The sequence below is a fragment of the Entelurus aequoreus genome, linkage group LG03 (assembly GCF_033978785.1).
Source record: "Entelurus aequoreus isolate RoL-2023_Sb linkage group LG03, RoL_Eaeq_v1.1, whole genome shotgun sequence".
Taxonomy (NCBI): Eukaryota; Metazoa; Chordata; class Actinopteri; order Syngnathiformes; family Syngnathidae; genus Entelurus; species Entelurus aequoreus.
The window spans coordinates 31,896,828-31,915,972 of NC_084733.1; the positions used below are offsets into that span (position 1 = coordinate 31,896,828).

The following is a 19,145-nucleotide window of genomic DNA, read 5'->3' on the forward strand; positions in this document are numbered from 1 at the left end:
ATATTGAATAACTTTATTAGATTAGGACAATGCATATTGATCAACATATGAGCAAAAGCATCATAATTGCTATGCCAAAATTAGCTACAATAGCTTAATTTAATCTGTTTTAAAGAAGTTATTTCACACAGTCCAATTAATATCGGTTCCAAAAAGAACCAACTTTAAAAATATTATAATTTTGCCCAAGAGTAAGATGCAATGTAATTAGTTTTAGATCACATAAAAGCAACATTTTTTTTTTGGTTTATCTCTGTCATTTGTATTAATTTGTTTCTTTAAAAAGTAGGGGAAAAATAGGAAAACATGGTATATCAGATTTTTTGTGAAATAAAAATCTGATTTTATTTTAAGGCCATATCGCCCAGGCCTCGTTGTTGTGTTTTAGTTGTTGTGGCTTTATGTTGTTGTGTTGTGGCGTTTGCATTTAATAGTCATTTTTGCAATCGTGTTTTGGCGTAATGTTGTTTTGCTGTACATTTGTTGTATGCGTGGCTTAAAGTTGTTGTGTTGTGGCGTTTGCATTTGTTATGACCCTCCTCAGCAAGCGTATTATCCTGTAAACAAACCAATAACAAGGAAACGATAAAGATTTTATTATGTCAGATTTTCTTTAACCCTTATTGCCATGGAAAGGAACACAGTATAGAACTGAACTGAACTATACTGTTCCATATTAGCATTGTGATGCATTGTATCCTGCTCTCTCACAGTAAAGTACCAATACACAAAAAAATCAGATACTGCTGCTAGTAATAAAAAGCTTAATGATTTATATATTATTTATTGCAAATCACTTTACATTTCCTTGCCAAGCTTTCTCATCTTTTCTGTCATGTTTTCCCTGCAGCCAAGTACCCAGAGATCAAGTCCCTGATGGGTCCTGATCCCCAGTTGAAGTGGGTGGTGTCAGGCATGGTTCTGTCCCAGCTCCTGGCCTGCTACCTGGTCCGCAATCTCGCCTGGAAGTGGATTTTGTTCTGGGCCTACGCCTTGGGCGGCTGCATCAACCACTCCCTGACGCTGGCCATCCACGACATCTCCCACAACGTGGCCTTCGGCAACAAGCTGGCCAAGTGGAACCGCTGGTTTGCCATGTGGGCCAACCTGCCCATCGGTGTGCCGTACTCGGCCTCCTTCAAAAAGTACCACATCGACCACCACCGCTACCTTGGAGGAGACAAGCTGGATGTGGACATTCCAACGGACTTTGAGGGATGGTTCTTCTGCACGCCCTCCAGGAAGCTCATCTGGCTCTTTTTGCAGCCTTTCTTTTACACCCTGCGCCCCCTGTTGGTCAACCCTAAGCCAGTGTGTCTGCTGGAGGTCCAGAATGCTGCTGTTCAGCTGGCCGTGGACATCGTTATTTACCACCTGTGGGGAATCAAGCCCGTTGTTTACCTCATTGCGGGATCTATCTTATGTATGGGACTGCACCCCATCTCTGGACATTTCATAGCTGAGCACTACATGTTTCTGAAGGGACACGAGACATACTCCTACTACGGGCCGCTCAACTTCATCACCTTCAATGTCGGCTATCACATGGAGCACCACGACTTTCCAAGCATACCTGGCAGCAAACTACCTCAGGTGAGACTATCTCATTTTAACTTTGGAGTCAACTCTAAACCGTTCTAGAATTTGGGTCAACATCCAGCTTGTTTGCCCACAGTAATCAACGATGATGGAAGTCTTTATTATTAAACCTTTATTAGAAAATAAATGCCAAAATTAAGGATGATTAACTTTAAGGCGGAAAAGTTGTTGTTGTGTTTTGGCGAACATTTGTTGTGTTTTGGTATTTGCAATTGTTGTGGCTTTTGCAATTGTGTTGTGGTGTAAAGTTTGGGTATTAAATAGATTTTAGCGATAAATTTGAGTTTTTGGTTGCAGATGATTTAAAAAAATAAGTAATTTCCTGTTTTTTTTCTTTTTGCTCCGGCATATTTTTGCCCCCAGGAGCTTTCGTCACAGTCATCATTTTTATTGCGGTATTGTTGAATGTGCTCAAACAGTACTTTTGCACACACTGAAATCTTTTTACAGAGTTATTTAAAAAAAACAACTAAAATAAATAGACACACTGTTAGAAAACCCACTATTTGCATGTTTTGCGTTTTTTATGCTTTACTAGTCTTAGTAGTTTATCTGTTTTAATGGCTAAGCTTTCATTGTTTAAAATATCGGTTTGTATTATAGCACTTAAGGATTTATTTATATGAAAAGTCCTCTTTGTTCAGCGGTTTGATTGATTGATTGAAAGTTTTATTAGTAGATTGCACAGTGAAGTACATATTCTGTACAATTGACCACTAAATGGTAACACCCGAATACGTTTTTCAACTTGTTTAAGTCCACTTCAATTGATTCATGATACAGATATATACTATTTTCATAATACAGTCATCACACAAGATAATCATCAGAGTATATACAATGAATTATTTACATTATTTACAATCCGTGGTGTGGGATATGGAGTGGGGGGTTTAGGATCGGTTGGTATCAACACTTCAGTCATCAACACTTCAGTCATCAACAATTGCATCATCAGAGAAATGGACATTGGAACAGTGTAGGACTGACTTGGTAGGATATGTACAGCAGGTAGTGGACACAGAGAGAGAGATCAGAAAGTATAAGAAAAAATGTCTACATTTGATTATTTACATTTGATTATTTACAATCCGAAGAGGTATGATGTGGAAGGGAGGGTGTTAGTTTAGGGTTGAAGTTGCCTGGAGGTGTTGTTCTGGTGCGGTTTTGAAGGAGGATAGAGATGCCCTTTCTTTTACACCTGTTGGGAGTGCATTCCACATTGATGTGACATACAAAGAGAATGAGTTAAGACCTTTGTTAGATCGGAATCTGGGTTTAACGTGGTTAGTGGAGCTCCCTCTGGTGTTATGGTTATGGCGGTCATTTGAGTTTGAGTTTATCAAAGTCCAGTTAAGGAAGTAGTTTGACATGTACTTCGGTATCACGGAGGTGTAGCGGATTTTATAAACTAGGCTCAGTGCAAGTTGTTTTACTCTGTCCTCCACCCTGAGCCAGCCCACTTTGGAGAAGTGGGTTGGGGTGAGGTGTGATCTGGGGTGGAGGTCTAAAAGTAACCTGACTAGCTTGTTCTGGGATGTTTGGAGTCTAGATTTGAGGGTTTTGGAGGTGCTAGGGTACCAGGAGGTGCATGCGTAAACGAAAAAGGGTTGAACGAGCGTTCCCGCCAGAATCTTTATGGTTCTTTTGTTGACCAGAGAGGAGATTTTATAGAGAAATCTCGTTTGTTGGTTGACCTTTTTGATTACCTTGGTTGCCATTTTATCACAGGAAAGATTAGAATGGAACCTAGGTAGGTGACCTCAACTTTCCTGGTGATAACAATGTCACCCACTTTTATAGTGAAGTCATTGACTTTCTTAAGGTTTATGTGGGACCCAAATAGGATGGATTCTTGGTCCTTGAATGCACCGTAAAAACACCTCTGTCTCGTATTCCTATGAGTATAGAACGATCTCTCTCTTTAATTGTGCACATTGAACCTACAAGCTGGGCTCTCTTCAAATAGCTTAGTTGTTCAGACAGCAATGTGTTTATATACATTGGGGTATGTCCTTTCTGAATGGGGACAGATGTCATTGTCTCTATGTGAGCTTTCAAGTTAGCGAGCTTGCGACAGTCTGTCTTTGAGTTTATCAAAGTCCAGTTATCAATCTCGGTTTTGCGATCATTTTGATGTAAAACGGTAATACTAACTGTAACCTGCCTGGTTAAGTCCCTGCATTTAGTTCCACCTGGGACTTGAACATGGGTTGTCCAGCATGAAAGATGAGCGTTCCAGCTACCGAGCTAATAGCCAGAGCTATCAACCCGGTAGCCAACACTGCTCTTAATGTTGTCAGAGAGTGAGTTAATGATGCAGATGGACAACTTTCCAATTTAGGGCTGAGCGATCATACTATATGATCGTGGTCGATGATTATGATTAATTTCTGGAAGGTCGTAGTGATCAGCTGTTAGTTAGCATACATTAACTCATTCAAACTTGGCAGTGATATTGTACAAGTATTTGTTGCAGGTCGCTAAGATTGTATTTAGCAACGAAATAAAGCACAGATAGCTACTTATTTTTTCGGTCTGGTTACTACCATTAATGTTGGCACTGGTGCTATTATGGAAACTGGTTTCCACACTTGTGGAGGTATTGAGATGCTAACTGAGCTGAAGTCCAACAAGATATGCAGAAGTCTCGCACTATTTCTCTTTTAGGCTTACATTTCTTAAAAGTGTAGTTCGGAGAGCAAATAATGTGACCTTTAGTTCCACAAAGAAGGTTATGTAGATGAGGTGTGCACAGATTAGATAGGCCTCGCCCGTCTTTGACAAACCCAACACAAAAGAGTTTGTTACCTGCAAATATTTACCAGATGGAGCACTTTGTCACTGATTAACCATCGCCACTCCAGCACCGACACACATGTGGGCTTACAAGTAGAAATGGGAAAAATCATTGATTCTTTGATGCATCACAATTAGAGTGTTGGCGATGCTGAATCGATGGACAAATGTTCAAATATCGATTATGTATGCATGTATAAAGTAATACAGACAGTTCTAAAATGCAGCATTATTATGCTAATGTTCTCTTATAGGGGAACTGCACTTATTTTTGGAATTTTGCCTATTGTTGACAATCATTACAAGAGACAAGAACACTTTTTTTTCAGGATTCTAAGGATAATAAAAGCGCTTGCAAAATGCGGTTATGGGAGTCATCTTGTAGCCTTCAAAGCCCTCGAAAAACAACTTCAAAACCCTGCATCAACCTGTTATGTACAAGTGTATATACATAATGTCGTAACAGACACGTTCATAACAATGTGTAAGATCTACAATATTTACCGTATTTTGATCATTTTGAGAATTGCCACAACTTATTTTCCTCTGCGCATTTATTTCCGTTTCCATAGATGCGCACTTCCGACCTTCGGCAACAAATGCGAGTGTGTTCTTATCATGGCGGACTTTATAACAGACAGCGGAGACGACTATTTTGGGACAAATGAGGATGCAACCTTATGTATTTAAAGCTAAATATACTGAGGATGAACTACTGCTTCTAGAAGCGAGCACGAAGAGAGTGTGAAACGTTGGAGCAGACAGAAGTTGAGAGCGTGATGTCGGCGTGACTTGACGCTGTAAATGTGGAACTTGGAGCCAAGCTATGCCGACATAAATAGCGTGATTACCCAAAATCAACAGGAAAAAAACTTCACCGGCCAGCTGGACCAGACAGACAACTGTCCATTGAGTAAGTCGTTATAATATTGATCATGACGCAAGCTTGTTATTACAATTACAGTACAAACGCTGTCGAGCTAGCTGTGTACGAGGAAAACCTGAAATGTGGGGTGATACTTTACAGATATGATTGTTCCTGTTTTTCAGTCAGTGCAGTTTGGTGTCATACTGCAGTGTTGTGCATTACAGTCGCGATCAAAAGTTACATACACTTGTAAAGAACATAATGTCATGGCTGTTTTGAGTTTCTAATCATTTCTACAACTCTTATTTTGTTGTGATACAGCAGGGGTCTCAAACATGCGGCCCGCGGGCCAATTGCGGCCCGCGAGACATTATTGTGCAGCCCCCGCCTTAATATGACAGTTTAATGTTAGTGCAGCCCGCGAGTTTTGAATGAATGGCGATTAACAGCGTTGTGTGCGGAGCTGATGGAATCTACCAATCACAGTGTGGTATGAGGCTCTCACAATATTGAGGGCGTGCCATGATGGCACTGCCTTTAGTATCCTCTAGAAACTGTCACCGCATCACCTTTTTCCCAATACTAACAGCGTGCTTGCTCAGACACATGTTGTATGAGGCTTCTTCAGACACATGCAAGTAATTGCAAGACATACTTGAGGAACAGCCACACATGTCACACTGAGGGTGGTCATATTTTATTTTATTTATTTTTTAACACTGTTACAAATATGCGCCACACTGTGAACCCACACCAAACAAGAATGACAAACACATTTCGGGAGAACATCCGCACCTAAACACAACATAAACACAACAGCACAAATACCCAGAACCCTTTGCAGCCCTGACTTTTCCGGGCTACAAAAACACATACCTCAACCTCCCCCCCATCTCCCGAATTCGGAGGTCTCAAGGTTGGCAAGTAGGCATTGACGTCACTTGCGTGATGCAAGCAGAGAAACATTTTGCCGCTTTTCCACGACACCCGCACCCGCTCTTCTTCCCTCCCTCCCTGCCTCCCTCGCTCGCCCGCCTGCTCGCTCCCGCCCCCGCTGTAAACAATCCGGGCGGGGAAGATGAGCGCTTTGATTGAGACTTTTATTAGTAGTAGTAGGTTGCACAATGAAGTACATATTCCGTACAATTGACCACTAAATGGTAACACCCAAATAAGTTTTTCAACTTGTTTAAGTCGGGGTCCACTTAAATTGATTCATGATACAGATATATACTATCAGATATTCCAAAGCACTCCGCCGAAGGAGCGAGCGACTATACAAAAGTGTGGTGCACTGGACCCCAGCGCTGGGCGAATCAGACGTGTAACTCGTTAGTGGTGATGTTAGCCCGTTCGGGGCTAATTGTGCTACCGTAACTGTAAACTCCACGGCGAGCCACTCCTCTTGACAAAATTGGTGCAGTTCAGCTAAATTTGTTGGTTTTCTGACATGGACTTGTTTCTTCAGTATTGTCCACACGTTTAAGTCAGGACTTTGGGAAGGCCATTCTAAAACCTTAATTCTAGCCTGATTTAGCCATTCCTTTACCACTTTTGACGTGTGTTTGGGGTCATTGTCCTGTTGGAACACCCAACTGCGCCCAAGACCCAACCTCCGGGCTGATGATTTTAAGTTGTCCTGAAGAATTTGGAGGTAATCCTCCTTTTTCATTGTCCCATTTAAAGCACCAGTTCCATTGGCAGCAAAACAGGCCCAGAGCATAATACTACCACCACCATGCTTGACGGTGGTCATGGTGTTCCTGGGATTAAAGACCTCACCTTTTCTCCTCCAAACATATTGCTGGGTATTGTGGCCAAACAGCTACATTTTTGTTTCATCTGACATCACATGGACAAAGATAAGACCTTCTGGAGGAAAGTTCTGTGGACAGATGAAACAAACATTGAGCTGTTTGGCCACAATACCCTGCAATATGTTTGGAGGAGAAAAGGTGAGGCCTTTAATCCCAGGAACACCGTTCCTACTGTCAAGCATGGTGGTGGTAGATGTGAGAGGTATCACTCCTCTTTATTTTTGTTGGCCAAACTGTTGCACTGAAGTACATGGTTGTTGGAGAAGAACAAAGCTTGTTTATTTGACTTTATCTTCATTAGCCAAACCTGTTTTGTGTTTTATATTGATATCAAAAAGTAAACACCATGTTTTTTTTACATTACTTGTTTTTTTTCATTCCACAGAGTAATTACTTTAAAAACCATTAATGTGACATAGCATTTGTTAATGTTTTATGGTGTATGGTTAATTCCTATATGGCATATTTCTACTCAAACTCTCAATGGCACTGTCCTGATACAGCATGTACATGTACACACATTAGTACATGTAAATGTACATAACTTAAAAAATACCTCTCTCTATGAAAGTGTAAAACTAATAATACTAATACTAATACTATTAATGTGTATATATATATGTGTATATATATATGTATATATATGTGTATATATATATATATATATGTGTGTGTGTGTGTGTGTGTGTGTGTGTGTGTGTGTGTGTTAAAGATGTATAATCGATTCATGACCAAATTGTAGTGGAATGGTGAGGTGGCCAAATATTCCCACCTGTGGTTACAAGTCAGTAGCTGAACTTTGTACGCCGTGTGATGAAACTCATAGACTGCAGCAGAAAACCTGTTAGTCCAGGAAGACTTTTTGACAAGAAGACATGTTTAACTAGCACTGCAGTGGAATCTAACTTTCTATTGGAAAAACTGGACAATCCTTTAAAACACACAAGCACACTTTGACACAGCACTGCTTGTTGCATTTGCATATTATCTTTGTGCAGTCAAATGAGAGACCTTACACCTGCACGTACACTTGTTGTTTTGGCAAGAAAGGGACATAGTCTCGTTTAACCTCCACTTTAAGAAGTGATTACTGTGGTACCTCGGTTTATGTTCTGAAAGGTACGAGGAAGACTCCACTGTACAAAAACTGAAGCAATCCATCCATCCATCCATCTTCAACCGCTTATCCGGAATCGGGTCGCGGGGACAGCAGCTCCAGCAAAGACCCCCAGACTTCCCTCTCCAGAGCAACATTTGCGACTTCCTCCTGGGGAATCCCGAAGCGTTCCCAGGCCAGAGAGGAGATGTAATCCCCCCATCTGGTCCTTGGCCTGCCGCGGGGCCTCCTCCCATGGGCTGTCTTGGTTGATACGCCTTTTCAACATTGCGTGGAAGTCTGGGACAGTGCCGAGGGAGTGGCAGACTGGGGTGGTGGTTCCCCTTTTCAAAAAGGGGGACCAGAGGGTGTGTGCTAATTACAGGGGTATCACACTACTCAGCCTCCCTGGGAAAGTTTACGCCAAGGTACTGGAAAGGAGGGTCCGGCCGATAGTCGAACCTCAGATTCAAGAGGAGCAATGTGGATTCCGTCCTGGTCGTGGAACAACTGACCAACTCTTTACGCTTGCGGGAATCCTGGAGAGGGCCTGGGAGTATGCCTATCCAGTCTACATGTGTTTTGTGGATTTGGAGAAGGCGTATGACCGCGTCCCTCGGGAGATCTTGTGGGAGGTGCTGAGGGAGTACGGAGTGAGGGGAACCCTGTTGAGGGCCATCCAATCTCTGTACAACCAAAGCGAGAGTTGTGTCCGGGTGCTTGGATGTAAGTCGGATCCGTTTCCAGTGGGGGTTGGTCTCCGCCAGGGCTGCGCTCTGTCACCTATCCTGTTTGTGATTTTCATGGACAGGATTTCTAGGCGGAGTCGTGGCCATGGCGGAGAGGGTATACGTCTCGGGGGGCTAAAGGTTGCGTCACTGCTGTTTGCAGATGATGTGGTCCTGATGGCACCTTCGGTTCGTGACCTTCAGCTCTCACTGGATCGGTTCGCAGCCGAGTGTTCAGCGGCTGGAATGAGGATCAGCATCTCCAAATCTGAGGCCATGGTTCTCAGCAGGAAACCGATGGTTTGTACAGTCCGGGTAGGGGACAGGACTCTGTCCCAGGTGGAGGAGTTTAAGTATCTCGGGGTCTTGTTCACGAGTGAGGGAAAGATGGAGAAGGAAATCAGCCGGAGAATCGGAGCAGCTGGGGCAGTATTGCAGTCTCTCTGCCGCACTGTTGTGACGAAACGGGAGCTGAGCCAGAAGGCAAAGCTCTCGGTCTACCGAGCTATCTACATTCCTACTCTCACCTATGGTCATGAAGTGTGGGTAATGACCGAAAGAATAAGATCGCGGATACAAGCGGCCGAAATGAGTTTCCTCAGAAGGGTGGCTGGCATCTCCCTTAGAGATAGGGTGAGAAGTGCAGTCACCCGAGAGAGACTCGGAGTAGAGCCGCTGCTCCTTCGCTTGGAAAGGAGCCAGCTTAGGTGGTTCGGGCATCTCGTGCGGATGCCTCACGAGCGTCTCCCTAGGGAGGTCCTCGTTGCACGTCCCACTGGGAGGAGGCCCCGCGAAAACTGAAGCAAGTTTTCCCTTAATATATAAGGTCAATCAATCGATCTGTTAAAGCCAAAATTTTGAACACATTATATAGCAACTAAATATTTATATGCAAAAAACAAATGTACAATTGACATCCCTTTTACCTTTTATTGAAGACTCTTCTTGGTGATGGAAACGGAGGAGAGAGCCACACGGACACCACCTTTGTACTTCGAGTTATTTCTTGAATTTAATAGTTTCACACCCTCTTTACCAAATTGCTGATGTTCGCAACTTTGTTTGGCCCCATGGTTGATTATTTTGCAGTCAATAAAAAAAGCTGAGACTGAGTTTGGACACTCCATTATGTGGAATGATATCCGGGCAAACATAGTACTAAAACCAAGGTGCTACTTCGGCCCGGGTGATATTTTACAAACAAGTTTTTTTTACAAACAATTTGATTTACGATTTTTTTCCCGATTTTTTCCCCCCTACTTTTTAAAGAAACCAATGACTACAAATGACAAAGATAGTTCAAAACAAGTTTTACTTTTATTTGATGAAAAACTATTAGATTGAAATGACACTGAATCTGGCTCTGAGCACAATTATAGTTTGAACAATATTTTTCTTTTTAGACCAATATTTAGGCTCTCAAATATTAATTGAACCTTTAAAATACTTTTTTTATGGAATAATTTTTAAAGAGCTAAATTAAGAGCTTCCTCTGGGAAGCAATAGTTACGCTTGAATAAAATACTTCTGTAAATAAGACGTCGTATTATACATTGTATGTGAAAAATGAATCAAGTAAAACATTGAGAAGACAATAGTTTCACTAAGTCAAGTGGCTTTTTCATTCACATCTTGGCGGTGTGCAGAGCGACTGCTTTAGTGATCGTTCTCCACTGTGTTTCTTTTTTATCATACATGGTATCATCATCAGTGTTCAGAAAATTACTTTTAAAAAGTAATTAATTATAGTTCCTAATTACTTTACCAAAAAAGGTTAAGTGAATTAATAAAGGAATTACTCTTTCATAAATGATCTGGCTTATGCAGTTGAGAGATGTTTATTAGAGCTGAGTGTGCACAGTGCAACATTTCAAGGCATTCAATCAATCGCAACTGGACTGTTTGGTTTGTCTTAGAAGACGTTTTGCTGCTCATCCGTGTAAGCTTCATCAGTTTGTGCTCTTAGACTTAGATTGGTCAGATCTAGTCTTAGACTTAGATTGGTCAGATCTAGTCTTAGACTTAGATTGGTCAGATGTAGTCCAGCGGCTGGTGCCAAAACCCCCAAAATACTCCAAAAACCAGCCTGTGTGCCTGGGCAAGGATGGTTTCGCCCTATCGTTGTGAGAAAAACAACTGTTTTAATGCAAACTTGCAATCCTAACTGTCAAAACCAACGGCAGTCGTTGAAGTGTAATTTCCCCTCGTTAGCATTGAGGTATTGTGTGGCAGAACGATCGCTGTGGATCGACAACTACCAGTCCTAAATAGTCGGAGTCCCCCACGTAAGCATTCCATTCTGTTGTAAACAAATGGCACAGATAGCATTCTGGTCATCTTTGGTGACCAGAATGTTTCTAACTCCTGTTATTTGTTGGAGGCTAAATTGCAGAGTCTTTACGGAATGGTCGAAAAGACAGTGTTTTATGTGGGAAAAAGATGGTGTCGCAGACCACCTCCTCTGTTCAGGGATGGTTTTTCAACCTTAACATATATGACTTCCCTCACTCCTCTTTCGTACCATTCGTCCTGCCTGTCCAGAATCTGTAAATGTTTGTTCTCAAAGAAGTGCTGTTTCTCCCTGAGGTGCAGGTAGACCGCTGAGTCCTGGCCTCAAGAGTTTGCCCGTCTATGCTGTGCCATGTGTCGACTTAGTGGTTGTTTTGTTCCCCCAATATATGAATCTTGCATTCATCATTACACTGGATAGCATACACCAGATTGTTTTTGTGGGTGTGGGGTGTCCGGTCTTTAGGATGCACCAGTCTCTGTCTCAGGGTGTTGCCTGATTTGAAGTGTAAGGTTAAAAATTCTTCTGAGTTTCTCAGATAGACTTAATACATATGGAATGACAATATATTTGCATGTTACCTTTTTCCTCCTCATCCACTCTGTTCTTCTTATTTCACAAATTATCAGCTGGGGTAACCACAGGTTTTGAGGGCTTCCCTCAAATGCCTATGCTCTTTCTCTTTGGCCGTTGGGCTTGTGGGAACATTGTCAGCTTTGTATTGTAGGGTTCTGATAACGCCCAGTTTGTGTTCCAGTGGGTGGTGTGAGTCAAAATGTAGGTCTTGATCAGTATGTGTCGGTTTTTGTTAAACCCCGACATGGAGGCCCCTGTTTTTTCCAATGTGGACATCACAGTCCAAAAAAGGCAACTTACTGTCTTTGACATCCTCACGTGTGAACTCGATGTTTTTATCTTGAGTGTGCTCGCTTCTGATTTCCACCCATGTGTCATCCACATATCTGTACCAATGACTTGGTGCTGTTCCCCTAAAAGAGCTCAGAGCTCTCTTTTCCATGTCCTTCTTGTAAAGGTTTGCCACTATTGGGGATACAGGTAATCCCCTGGCACAACCGTGTTTTTGTCGGTAAAACGTTCCCATGAATTGAAAGTCTGTAGCGTTAAGGCCAAGTTCCAGCAAAAGGCACATCTGTTCTGGGTTTAGTGTGGATCTATCCTGTAGACATTGCCTCACTGTCTCTACTGCATCCTGGGTTGGAATACAGGTGAACAGGGGAGTGACGTCAAATGAAACTATAGTTTTATTTTTGTCCAGTTTTAGATCTCTGATCTTCACTACAAAGTCAATTGAGTTTCGGACATGATGTGGAGTTTTGTCCACAAAGGTAGTATTGTTTGGATTGTGAGCAGAAGGTTTCGACTTCCCTGGTAGATTGTAGTGAGTGTGTTTGACTGATGTGTGTGATGTTGCCCTTACTATTTGATATCAAGTAAATTTTTGTGTTAAGTTCTGGTTGTTGCTTTCAACTAGTATAAGGATGTAAAGGGATAAGCGGTAGAAAATGAATGGATGGATGGATGGATGTGTCCTGCATGTTTCTGTTTACATAAAACCACATCAAAAGTAGCGCACTAGAACACTGATCATCATACATACTTTGTGTAAATGGTTCCACCACAGTAAGCCGCTTTTTAGCGGGAGTTTGTTTGTTGTTACGGTCTTGTTCGCCTTGTAAAGTAGTTGCGTTTCCCGCGCTCGGCTAGAGGATTCGGTTTCAGATGCAGGAATACGTTTGTTGTTCTGCTGCCCTTTTGAAACACTTTGTTGTGTGCAGTCATTTGTGCCACGCCTGTTGCCGCAACACCAAAGTACCGACAACACACTTTTCTTTGGAACAAACGCCTCGCCTTCATTAGCATTAGAATTAGCCGTGTTTTGCTAGGTGTGCCGGAAGTAAGGGGGACGACGGAAGCTGCTGGGGGTAAATTGTATGCCGGACTAATACTAGGAAAATAAGTTGTATTTTTTTTTAAGCCGTCTGCAACAAAAAACGTTAAACTATTGATAAAACCGATATAGCACAGGCCTAGTACTCCTGTATTATGTTTTCAGGAGCTGTATTCATTTGAGTTCTTCAAAAGTTTGCTTTGTGTTTTTTGATTGCAACGTTGTTAGACTAGGATCCAAACATAAAGTGTACACACTTTCTCTCAAGAACTCTCTCGGCCCCATTAACTCCCATTATGACTGACTGTAATCCTGCTGGATTAATAACATCTGCCATGAAAACTGAATTCATCTCATCCTTCCCGATTGAAGATGTTACTGTTTTGGCGTAAGTGCTCCCCTTAACCACCGGATGGCGCCAGAAAACCATGAGCATAACTCTCTGAGCTTCGATGAGCGTGAATGAATTAAACTGCCATTTGTCAGAATAATTGTATCTAAGTTATCACAAAACTTTGTGTTGCCATGAGTTCCCGGCGTGAAGACAAAAGCTGTCTTTGATCCTACCAAGAAGAAAGAAGGCTTGTAAAACTCCACTGTGTAGGGTGGGAAGCAACATGAAGGTGTTCTGTTTCTTTGATGTATTGTAATCCACAGAAAGATTTTGTCTTGACCCGAGAACTACAGAGCGGGGAGGAAGTAGGACCAGACTCCCCTCTAGGTGACCTTTTCGTTTAACTGTTTTACGACATTTTCTTTGAACTGTTTTGTGGCCAAAGGCAGCACCTGTTTACGACCCCCTTCCTTTAGAAACAGCTGTTGCCATGTAATCAGGGAAAGTCTGAATAAAATAGGAGGCGTACAATCATTCGTCAGAGCGTGGTGAGACTGCAGAAAGAGGACAGTCCAGACGACTCTCTTCAATTGAGCCAAATTTAATTCTGTCTCTGTTTAATTCCTTGCTTCTTGTCTTGTTTAATAGATGTCCTCAGTGTTTGAACCTGACACCATTAAACAGCTGTAATGTGATAAAAATGGTCTAGGGCAGTTATATATATATGTAGAAGTATTGCATATTTTGCATTTTCCTATGATATAAAGGTTAATTTTGACTAAAAGGCCATGAAATGTTAAAGAATAATAATGTAATATCAATGGATGTATCTAAAGTTAAGATTTCAAGTGTTAAAAGTGAAAGGCAATATAAATGTATTGCGGACTTCTAACACTTTTAATATTGGGTCCCTTTTGGATCCTAAGAGTGTGTAGTCAAAGTGTGAACTTATCAGGGTGTTCATTCACTTTTATAGCTAAAGTGTTGATTGTGTTCTTCCCACCTGGTCTCTCCTGGTAATGACTGCTCATTTCTCCCTGGGTGTTGCAGGTGAAGCAGATTGCAGCAGAATATTACGACTGTTTGCCCCAACACACTTCCTGGATCCGGGTGTTGTGGGACTTTGTGTTCGACGACAGCATCGGTCCGTACGCCCGGGTCAAGCGCGACTACACTCTGGGCAGGCAGGAGTAGACTGAGCCGGGAAAACAGCAACAGGAATGTGACTTTTTTTTACCGTGGTTTGCATGCCATTGTCCTTTTTTTTTTTTTTTTGATAGAGTTTCAACGCTGGATATTTTCTTCTCTATAAAATGTTATCAAAAAAATCAACGCCAACATTTCATCCCTTCTGAGCCCAGATGATTGCTTCCTGTCCTGCAAATCCAGACGACATTTATTAGTCCGGTCTTTTACATTTTCATCCAATCCATTCAACAATGTGTTCGAAGACGGCCTAAAAATGCACTGTTTTGTTTCAGTGTTCTTTTATGTTTGTTGATGGTCACCATGGGAACCATGTTTCTTCCTTTGCTCTGCTAGTTGTTTATCCTCCATCAAGCTAACCTTGTGACAACTTTGAATGCAAAAAGAAGCGGAGCTCACAAGAGTCCCTCAAACGTTACATATGAAGGCCAAATGGGATTCAATTAAACCTTTGGGCTTGACGTAACGCGACTGCAGTACTCTCTCAATTGACCTTTCACCCACTTTGCTAATATTTAAATGTACAAATAATAATAAATATCTTTACAATGCCATCAAACATGTCGTCCTTGTTTACCTCATTTAGATCAGCACAACATCCATACTGTCTGAATAGCCCCATACGTACAAGGCATGGAAACAGGAGTTCAGAACATTCAGAAACACACACACCAAAGAAATAAACTGTCAACAATTCGACTCAAAAGTATTCATACTCTCGCTACATTTGGACTTTAAAGGATGATTTATTTGTTCAATCTTTTAGCTGGAAATTACAACTTTATTTTTTGAAAATGTAACTTATAAACTATTGTGCTTTTACAGCTCTGTAAATGTTGTTTGTCTTGTCAAATAATGAATACCAAATTCAAAAATAAACCCAAGAAACAATTTGATTAAATAAAATAATTGAACATATTTTGCACATTTTGATCAAATCCTCAACAGAGCTTGAAATGTATGTTGATTAAAAATCTTACCTTAGTAACCCAAAATTACAAGAATCCTTTAGAACAGGGGTGTCAAATGTACGGCCCGAGGGTCAGGATCCGGCCAGAGGGATGAATTTGCGAAGTATAAAAATTAACCTGAACATTTTGAATGAAAGAAACAGCTGTTCTAAATGTGTCCATTGGATGCCAGAATAGCAATTATTTCTATCTTTGTAGATGATGTTACATATGTAAAAAAAAAAAAAAAAAACCCATGTTAGTGCACCAGTTGAGGAAAATGATCAAACAATATAAATAACATCCTGTAATTGGATTTTGATATTTTTTTATCTGGATTGAAAATGAACACCAATGAGTTGACTGATCAACATTATCACATCATTTATTCAGAAAGTATAAATAAGGACAAATAAAGATAGAATACTATTAACCGCAACATGTAAGTGTAAAAAAAACCCAACAAATTATGATTTGTACATTTTCAGAATGTGCTTCTTCTATTTTTAAACAAAGAAAACAATCTGAAGTTGTCTTTATTTTTAAGTTATCGTGCCGTGATTTTACCAGTCCGGCCCATTTGGGAGTAGATTTTTCTCCATGTGGCCCCCGATCTAAAATGAGTTTGACACCCCTGCTTTAGAATGCTAAAATATGGGACTTCTTGAAAAAAAAAAAAAAAAAAAAGACATCTTTGTTGTGTTGTTTCCAGCTAAACGATAATCAATCAATCAATCAAAGTTGACTTATATAGCCCTAAATCACGAGTGTCTCAAAGGGCTGCACAAGCCACAACAACCATATTGACCCGAAAACAAAGCGGTGTCAAGTCAGGTCATTCCATATTTGGGGTCCAGAGCTTTTCTTGCTTAAAAATCACTTTAACGCTTAAATGTGGCCAGAACAGGAATCCTTTTGGGTCGTACTTGTGTCAACGATTGAAAATAAGAGACATTTTGCAGAAAATAATAACACATAACCTGTATTATTTTGTCATTTCTTGTGTACAACAGACGGGTTGCCAGATCATCTTATATTTGGATCTAAATAATCCAACATCAAGTCAGAGCTTTTCTTCCAGTTAATAAAGAAATGGCTATTCAAATTGGCTAGGGCATAAATCCTAGGCCATATTTGTCTTAGGGGAAATTATTGCCCCAAATGTACAGTAAACAACTCAAACAGAGAAAGGACAAACTAGTTTAGTTATGATTTGGACCAAAGTGTACATGCAGATCAGGGGTGTCCACACTTTTTCCCACTCAGGGCCACATATTGAAACATCAAAATATGCACTGTAAATTAAAAAAACACAAAAAAAACAGTGTCAGCGTAAGTGACAAAGTGTATTATTAGCCGAATCAGTGGTTCTCAAACTTTTTCACCAAGTACCACCTCAGAAAACACTTGGCTCTCCAAGTACCACCATAATGTCCAACATTATAATACAGTAGCGTAGTAGGCCTAAGTATTCATTAAAAACAAGGCAGCGGTTTTATTTAACAAGTATATTTATTATTTTTAGCCACTAACATGACAGTAACATTAACACTGAATATAAGAAAATAAAACACTGTACTTTAATCAAGTGACTTTTTGGCATACCACTAGTAATACACGTGCCAGTTTGAGAATCACTGGTCTATAGTATCAAAATGTCAGCCTTTTCTCACCACAATCATTTATTCTTACACTTTTACTATTTGTGGGTTTAATTTATATCTCGGCGATATTCTTGGCGCCAACAAATGTCTCCTGGGCCGCAATTTGGACACCCCTGATGCAGATGTTAAAAGTATTGTCCCGGCATTTCCAAACACGATGCGTTCGAGTGTTGCAGAAAAATCCAACACTGGAGTTTGTTTTAAATGTTCTTTTTTCTTTTTTTACTTCCATTTCTGTTTTGTAGATTTAAATGAGAATGTGGCTTGAGAGCAAGCCCAACTTTGCTTATTGCCACAAACACACTTTTTTTGAAGCCTTTACTTTGCTACCATTCGGAGCAAGGTGTCACACACACACACACGCATACACACACACACACACACACACACACACACACACACACACACACACACACACACACACACAGAGGGAAGAAGTCTGCATGGAAACCAACCAGGAGAACAAATGCAGCATCTTTTTGTCATTGAAATAAATAAACTGATAAGAAGGTTCATGCGTCACAAACATAAAATGGAGAAACAAACGTTTTTGTTAAAAAAAAAAAACGTATCCAGCTGATGAATTCCCATTTAGGATTTAGTGGAAAATGTATTTTCAGTGGAAAGAATGTTTTTGTTTTTTTTGCCGCTTGACACCAGTTTGATCATGAGGGCGCCATTTTGTGCTTGTTTGGGATGAAGTGAAGCAAACAACACACGTTTCTTTTTGTCCTTCCTCGTCCGCACAACTTTTAAATAAAACAGTACCAACTTAAAAAATTGCGTTGTCTTCAGTAAAGAGGGAAAAGAAGTGGCAACACTGGGCATACTGAGTCTGACACCCAACGTCATCTTCATCACTTCCTCCTCTTCTTCTTCTTGGCTGTCCAGCAGACTCCCATGTCAACACAAGGTCTGTGTGACGCAGCGGCGGCGTGAGGCGTCGTCACGCAAACATTGAGAGGACATTCCTGCAGGGGTCAGCGCCTGTCTTTGCCCTCGACTCCTCCCACGTGTCACTCAGGCGGGATTAAGATGTGCTGATTCGCCCAATTTCTTGTCTGATGGCTGACGGGACAAAAGGCAAAGTGTGAACACTTCCTGCTTCCTACTTCCTGCTTCATGGAGGACGCAAGACTTGAAAACATGTCAGCTATTTAAAATGTGGACCTGCTTGATGACGTCATCGTATTACATCACGAGTGTTGGAGTCAATAAGGTTTGTGGATAATTGCAGGTGAACTTTGACCTTAGTTCCAGGACCAATTGTGTACTTTTGGGTGTGAATGTGTGTTGTAACACAGTGGCCCCCAACCACAACAAATTAAAAAATAAAAAAAAAAGTTTTATTTTTTATTTTTATTAAAATCAACATAAAAAACACAATATATACATTATATATCAACATAGATCAATACAGTCTGCAGGGATACAGTCCGTAAGCACACATGATTGTATTTATTTATGTAAAAAAATATATATATATTTTTAAATACACCCCCCCCCCCGCCCCCCACCGGTCCGTGGGACAAATTTTCAAGCGTTGACCGGTCCGCAGCTACAAAAAGGTTGGGGACCACTGTTGTAACACACACACATCACACACCATTTGTGTTTCCACAGAAGAAGAAAAGTGTGATGATGACCATAGAACCACAAACACTTATGTTATATGGCCGCCAAATTTGAGACATTTGCAGAATTAAGACTTTAAAATTATTCTGAACTTGACCTTTTTTTGTACATTTGAGAGAATGAAAACCAAGAAAAGAGACAAAAACATTTCATGGTTTGCACTTTTTAATATCAGTCAGCATGCTTATCAAGTACTGCTGTGTCATAGTAATACTGTACCACAGTAATATTGTATCCTACCAATACCGTA

At 40.9% G+C, this 19,145-nt stretch overlaps 2 protein-coding genes across 9 annotated transcripts in view; one reads left to right on the plus strand and one right to left on the minus strand.

The window, feature by feature from the left end:
* Positions 1–15,199, plus strand: part of degs2 (delta(4)-desaturase, sphingolipid 2) — a 45,129-nt gene extending 29,930 nt beyond the window's left edge. The window contains exons 2-3 of one of the 2 annotated variants that reach the window (XM_062041612.1): positions 851–1,593; positions 14,491–15,199. In XM_062041612.1, coding sequence (XP_061897596.1) covers positions 851–1,593; positions 14,491–14,634 — 887 coding nt within the window. In that variant the 3' untranslated portion in view covers positions 14,635–15,199. Of the gene's footprint in view, positions 1–850; positions 1,594–13,763; positions 13,860–14,490 lie in introns of those variants that run through there. The other variant, XM_062041613.1, reaches the window with a different exon arrangement.
* A 2,516-nt stretch (positions 15,200–17,715) lies between these two features.
* Positions 17,716–19,145, minus strand: part of evla (Enah/Vasp-like a) — a 77,577-nt gene continuing 76,147 nt past the window's right edge. For all 7 annotated transcript variants that reach the window (XM_062041607.1, XM_062041606.1, XM_062041608.1 and 4 more), the window contains one exon: positions 17,716–18,328. In XM_062041607.1, the coding sequence (XP_061897591.1) occupies positions 18,291–18,328 (38 nt within the window). In that variant the 3' untranslated portion in view covers positions 17,716–18,290. The remainder of the gene's footprint in view (positions 18,329–19,145) is intronic.